The sequence below is a fragment of the Salvia hispanica genome, chromosome 1, assembly GCF_029641045.1.
Source record: "Salvia hispanica isolate PSC_SH4W2 chromosome 1, Shi_PSC_v1, whole genome shotgun sequence".
Classification (NCBI taxonomy): Eukaryota; Viridiplantae; Streptophyta; class Magnoliopsida; order Lamiales; family Lamiaceae; genus Salvia; species Salvia hispanica.
In genome coordinates this window covers 16678982-16686285 of record NC_142692.1, presented here as the reverse complement: position 1 = coordinate 16686285, position 7304 = coordinate 16678982, and the positions used below count along the sequence as shown (strand labels likewise).

Genomic DNA, 7304 nt, shown 5'->3' with positions numbered 1-7304 from the left:
TTTGTTTTCGTATGTTTACTTTGGTTATAGTATTCTTATAATTTTGTAAATTTTAATAAGTGGGAAATTATGTATTTTATGTCTTGTTCTTTCCATAAATTAAATACTATTAATAACAATTTTTTAATTTTTGTTTTTTTCATAAATTTCTGTAAAAATCAATTTAAGATTAATAAATAATAGTAATAATTATTCTATTTTAGAGTTGTTTGAGTGCAATTTAAAAATAAGCAGCCTGATATGATTCCAAATAAGAACACCATGAAGAGAGAAATTAAAATTGCTATGCAAACCGTCCGATGCAGTACTATTTTCATGTTTTTGTTGTTGTAGTGATCTTCCATATTGTCACATTTCTATACATAGTCAATATAATTTAATAGTGATTCAACTTTACAAATATAACAAAAAGGACAATTAAGTAAAAAAAACAATAGTTAATAAAAAATCGGTTTAAAATGTGAGGGCATATTGTATGTACAATTTTTGTTAATTTATCTTTATTCTAAAGGTAATCTATTTTATTTTGTAAATTATGTTTAACCTCAAAATTTTCTAATCTTTTTTTTTTCTATTGTAATAAAAGAACTTCGTTTTAATCATCATCAAACTTTATGAAACTAACCAAAATTGATAAAATTTCATGATTTATAAAGATATTATCCCCACAAATAAATATGATTGTGACTCATTATATTATAATAATTTTTTATATAATAAATATTAATCCGTATAACAAAAGTAGGAGTAACAATTTTTTTTGTCGTGCATGAAGAATTTTTTTTATAGTAATATTTTTCTTACAATTCATAATCATGCATTTAGCTTGTTATGTATGAGTTGTTGTAATTCACATCCATGAAGGCTTCGTGATATAAGGCTAGTTCACATGAAATAAGAACAGAACAGTGTATTTAAGCAAAACAAATTAAAAGAAGAATAGAACAATGTACTTTAAGCAAAAAAATTAATCCCTCGGTCCACCAGATATAGTCCTATTTTGAATCGGCACCGATATTAAGAAATTATTTGATTTTATGAAGAAAATTGGAAAAATGAAGAAAAATAAATAAATGTGACTTTAAATTACGGATATCCCAAAATGACAAAATTAGACTTTAAATCGCGCGGACAAAGGAAGTATTATATCTTTCTAACATCGTAGATAATTACTATAAATTAGAATATCATAATAAATATTTTAATATACTCCCTCCGTCATAATAAAATAGAATAGTTTTATCATTTTGGGTCATCCCTCAAAATCAAACTAATTCTAAATTTGGAAAGTTTTTAACCAATTACACATAATCAACACCACTAATAATCTGGATCCCCACTAATATTACTTCCACAACCTTTTTTCCCTCTCTTACATTTTATCATCTCTCTCTTACTTTACCAACTATATAGTAAAACTCGTGTCATTTACAAGTTTATCTATTTACAAGATCTAGACCAGGTTAGAGATACGAGAAAAAATTTCATTACTCTATCTATCACAACCAAAGAAAATTACAAAAAATAGAATGAAAATGAAAATTACAACGAAAGCGATAAAACAAACTAAACTATAAGTCCAAGTCCAGAAAAACTCTGTTTTCGCAAAACAAATCATGTCACTGCTAGTGCTCTCGGAGTTGCGTATTATTCCCAAAGATAAAACGATTTTCTTCTAGCACGTAGAAAACAAAGTTCTAGCTAGATAAATGCGAATGCTATTCCTTTGTACCTGTGCTTGTGTATTCTTCTGACTAAAGTAATGTCTATTTATAGGCCAAAGATTATCACTGAAGGACCATATAATGATATTGGTGGTTTCATAGAGGTAAAAGGCCAAAAACCGGTAAATGAACGTTAGAAATATGTACTAATAGAGATGCTAAGGTAGAAATATGCAACCACCAATATCATTATATAGGTAATAGAACGTTAGAAATACCCGTCTCTACGAAAATAGGTAATAGAGATGCTAAGGTAGAAATATGTGGATCTTACATAATTTACATATGGTTGATGAATTATCAACAAAATGCAAAGTTATGAAAAGTAAAAGTTTCAATAGCTAGGTTCATTGTTACTTATATGTAATTCTATATATTCCCTCATATTCTATAGCAATTAGCACAATATTATAAAAAAAAATTACTAATTCTTTACGCAACAATTTATTATTACTGTAGAAATCGGTAGAACTCGGTGTTCTTATTCACTAATTAATGTACAGAGATCATACATCTTATATAGACTACCTCTACACAATATATGGTAAACCTAATTTACATTAATGATATTCTATCTAAGGTAAAAGATTCTTGCATATCAATTACGTATCATACTCCTGATTTCTTTCCTACACTCCCCCTCAAGTTAAGTAACGGGATTCCCGATACTCAACTTGCTCAATGTTTCTCGAAATGTCTTCGAGTTCACAGCCTTTGTGAGAATATCAGCCAATTGGTCTTCAGATTTGACATATGGCATCTCCACCACCTTAGCTTCAATGTTCTCCTTGATGAAGTGTCTATCTACTTCCACATGTTTGGTTCGGTCATGCTGCACTGGGTTCTCGGATATACTGATTGCTGCCTTGTTATCACAGAAAAGCCTACATGGTTGTGTAGGACGAAGATCCAACTCTGTCATAAGTCTCCTTAGCCATAATATCTCTGTCAATCCCCTTTTGATTCCTCGGAATTCTGCCTCTGCACTAGACAGCGCCACCACTTTCTGCTTCTTACTTCTGCACGTCACAAGATTACCTCCCACAAAGGTAAAATAACCGGCAGTTGATTTTCTGTCATTTGGGTTGCCTGCCCAATCGGCATCAGTGAAACCATGAACCTCTGTGTGACCTTGCTTTTCAAACATAAGTCCATGTTCAGCTGTTCCCTTCAAGTATCGAACTATCCGCAGAGCCGCCTCCCAATGTTCTTCCTGTGGTGCATGCATGAACTGACTTACTACTCCCACTGCATAGGCAATATCCGGCCTTGTGTGGGATAGATATATCAGTTTCCCCACTAATCTCTGATATCTCCCCCTATCCGCCTGTCTTGCTCCTTCCTTTAATTGTAGCCCATGATTTTGAACTATTGGGGTGTCTGTTGGCTTGCAATCTATCATCCCGATCTCGGCCAATAGGTCTAGTATATATTTCCTCTGATTTATGAAGATACCCTTCTTTGACCGTAGTACTTCTATCCCCAGAAAGTACTTGAGCAGTCCCAAATCCGTCATCTCGAATTCTCGAAACAAGTTTTTTCTCAACTCGCCAATTTCTTCTTCGTCATCTCCTGTAATGATCATATCATCTACATATATAATCAGACACGTGATCTTACCCCCTTTCTTCTTGAGGAATAAAGTATGATCTGAATTGCTCTGCTCGTACCCATACTTCTTCATTACTTCAGTGAACCTTCCAAACCATGCCCGTGGAGATTGTTTCAATCCGTAAAGCGTCTTCTTCAATTGGCATACTTCACCCCCTTGGAACTCTTCTGTGAACCCAGGAGGGGGTTCCATAAAGACAGGTTTTGGCAACTCTCCATGGAGAAAGGCATTAGTCACATCAAACTGATGAAGTGGCCAATCCTTATTAGCGGCAATGGAGAAGAGTACTCTCACAGTGTTAATCTTGGCTACCGGAGAGAATGTTTCAGCATAATCCACGCCATACGTCTGAGTATATCCCTTTGCTACAAGTCGGGCTTTATACCTCTCTATCGTGCCATCTGGCCTTCTCTTGATCGTGAACACCCATCTGCACCCAACAGTTTTTACTCCTTCAGGCAGCTTGCCTTTCACCCACGTGTTATTTTTCATCAAAGCCTTCATTTCAGTAATCATAGCTTCTTTCCAGTGTTTATGTCTCATTGCTTCCTCGGCCGTCCGTGGAATTTCTTCCTCTTCATACAGTGCAGCCGCAAATGCTCTCGCCATTTTAGTCAAATTTTCCTGTACGAAGTTCGCCACTCCGTATCGGCTTTTCTTCCCTGTCTTTTCAGGGGAGTATCTTTTTGGCGGTATCCCCCTTGTAATCCTATGTGGGAGTATATACCGTCCAGTATCTCCATCGATGCCATTTTCCTCCACTAGAGGTTCTGTTTCAACTGGGTCAGTGGAAATAGGTACAGAAGCAGGTTCTGAGTCAGGGATTACCTCGGATATCGTCGGAGGGGGACTTCGGGTTAGTGGTTGAGATGACTCTTGTGGTAAGACTTGCTCGGCGGTAGTAACAACTGGATCTGTTAGATCCTCAATCGAAGAGCTTGACAATGGCACAACCCAACTTAAATAGTCAATAGTACTACCTGGATCACTCTCTCCCTGACTACTAAGGTGGGTTTGGTAAAAGAACTCGGTTTCCAAAAAATTACAGTTCATAGTGGTGATGACCTTTTTTGTGTGTGGATCAAAACATCGATAGCCCTTCTGGTTCAACCCATACCCCACAAAGACACATTTGGTTGCACATGGGGATAGTTTGGTTCTTTCATGTTTCGGGATATGAACATAAACGGTACATCCGAAGACTTTCGGTGAGAGGTTGAGGTGATCAGGGATTTTGGCTAATTTGGACAAGGTATCAAGGGGAGTTTTTAAGCGGAGGATTTTAGTAGGGAGACGATTTATGAGGTAGATAGAGGTGGCTATTGCTTCAGGCTAAAAAGATTTCGGAACTTTGGATTCAATCATCAAGGCTCGGGTCATTTCTAGGATCGTCCTATTTTTCCTTTCGGCTACCCCATTTTGTTCAGGTGTATAAGGGCAAGAAGTTTGGTGGATTATTCCTTTTTCTTTGCATAATTGGGTCATGGTATTATTCACAAATTCCCTCCCATTATCAGATCTAAGAATTTGAATAGTAGTGTGGAACTGTGTTTGGATAAGTTTGAGGAAAGAGACAAATCTATCAAAAACTTCAGACTTATGTTTCAAGAAATAAACCCATGTCATCCTAGTGCAATCATCAACAAATATCACAAAGTATCTAAAACCATTTCCACCCACAATTGGAGCAGGGCCCCATACATCAGAATGTACTAGAGAAAACATGGAATTCATTCGAGTATTCGTAGGTTTGAAAGATTGTCTGTGGCTCTTGGCCAAAACACAAGTTTCACAAGAAAAATCAGCAGGAATAGAAAGATTCGATAAAGAAGTTTAAAATAACCAGGGGAGGGGTGTCCTAGTCTTCGGTGCCAAAGCCAAGTTTCTTGTTTCGTGGACCCGTGAGCCAGCATCGCACTACCATGTTGAGCTATCTCGTCCACGTAGTAGAGTCCTTGCTTCTCAGTGCCACGCCCAAGAATCCTCCTCGTCTGAATATCCTGCAAGATACAAAAGTCGGGGTGCATCAAGAGTGTGCAGTTTAATTCCTTGGTAACATGACTAATAGACATCAGCCGTTGAGACAGAGTGGGAACATATAGGCAGTTCGTAAGACGAAGAGTAGGAGATATCTCAATAGTTCCAGATCCTACAACTGTAATTAGTTCCCCATTCGCGGTTCTAATAAAAGATTTATCAACATGACAACATAAATCAATAAAATCATTTTTCTCAGGAGTCATAGTATCGGTTGCCCCACAATCAAAAATCCATCCCCTCGTATGTGTATCAGCCATATTTTCAACATGAAACGCAGCGGAAATATCTTGTAAGGGTGCAAAAGGGTTTTCTGACACATAATCACAAGTATTGGGTTTCATTTGAGATTTCTGGAAATTTTTGGGGTCAGTTTTATATTTCACCAGGTCAGGGGGCGGTATTTAATATGGTGGGGTCTTTTTTCTAATATTTCAAACTTTGGGGGTTTAAAACAGGAGAGGAAAAAATTATTAGGGTTTGGTTTAAAACCAAACCCTTTACCTCCTCGATGCGCCGCCGTCAATTCCGTGCCACTCCCGGTCGTCCATTCGGCGAGGTTTCCGGCACCTCGTACGCCCGCCGCCACCGGATTGACCTTCTTGGCGGTTTCCTACCCCGCCGCCGGTTGTCTCCTTCTGATTCCCGACATCTGCCTGTCGGAGCTGCCCCTCACCGCTTACTCCAGCGGCGAATTTCGCCTGCGCCGACGCCGCCCTTGACTTTTGCCGCTCCTCCCACCACTCCGGATACCCCAATCGTTTAAAACACGTCTCCCATGTGTGTTTTTGTTTTCCACAGTGTGAGCACCACAATTTGGAGGTGTCGGGGCGGTGATTCCCTGGTCGGCCGGTGGTTGTGGTGGCTGCGGGGCGCTGTGGTGGCCCGCTCCGATTCGGCGGCCGGTTGCTCTGTGCGGCCAAGCCTTGCCCGATTTCCCCATATGATGAACCGGCCTTTTCGCCGTCGGCATCTACGGTGGGTGCGGCGGACGTCGGTGGCATGATTCGACGTCGAGCCGCCTCCATCTTCACCCACCCGTAGGCAGCCTCCACTGATGGGTAAGGATCTTCCTTCAAGATCTCTCGTCTGATTGAATCGTACTCCTGATTCAACCCTGTTAAGAACTTCACCAATCGTTTCTCGTTCGAATGTACCCTGTATTGGTCGATCCCCTTGTCGCAGCAGGTCACGGGTTGTTTCTGGCAACGATCTATGTTGATCCACAGCCCGTGGATCCTCCGGTAATATGTCTCTAAATCCATATTTCCTTGTCTGATTGCAATTACTTTCTCCTCTAGATCGTAAATCAAATACTTATCTGCCTTGTTTTCATATGTCACGGCGAGGCTATCCCACAACGCCTTCGATGTTTGGTGGTGTGCAAAATCGGAGATGATGTCGTTCTCAATGTTATCCACAATCCAGGAGAATACGATGAGATCGTTCTCCTCCCATTCCTCGAAGCCCTTGCTTCCGGGGCTTGGAGGCTCGTTTCTGATGTAGGAATAGGCCCCTCGGCCTCCTATTTTCACCTTGATCAATCGTGACCACAGGGGGTAGTTTCTCCCATTCAGTTTGAACGCTACCGTCACGCTCTTACTGTTTCTCAAGCTTTTTGTGTGATCTAGAACAGGTTTCGTCTCCTTCTCTGAATCTGACATGTTTTGGCTGTAGGGTTCGGTTTCTGGGTTTGAATTTTGGCTGGGGAAAAGGTCGGGAATTGGTATTTTGGCTATGATGAAACTTTTCTGAGCCTAGGGTCGTTTTTCTGCTCTGGTGCCATGTAGAAATCGGTAGAACTCGTTGTTCTTATTCACTAATTAATGTACAGAGATCATACATCTTATATAGACTACCTCTACACAATATATATGGTAAACCTAATTTACATTAATGATATTCTATCTAAGGTAAAAGATTCTTGCATA

General features: G+C 39.3%; 1 protein-coding gene across 1 annotated transcript; it reads right to left on the bottom strand.

The window, feature by feature from the left end:
• Nucleotides 1-5873: 5873 nt before the first annotated feature.
• Nucleotides 5874-7037, bottom strand: LOC148933341 (uncharacterized). The gene has a single exon (XM_089059830.1). It carries the CDS (start codon nt 7035-7037, stop codon nt 5874-5876), a length of 1164 nt encoding a protein of 387 aa, XP_088915956.1.
• Nucleotides 7038-7304: the final 267 nt, after the last annotated feature.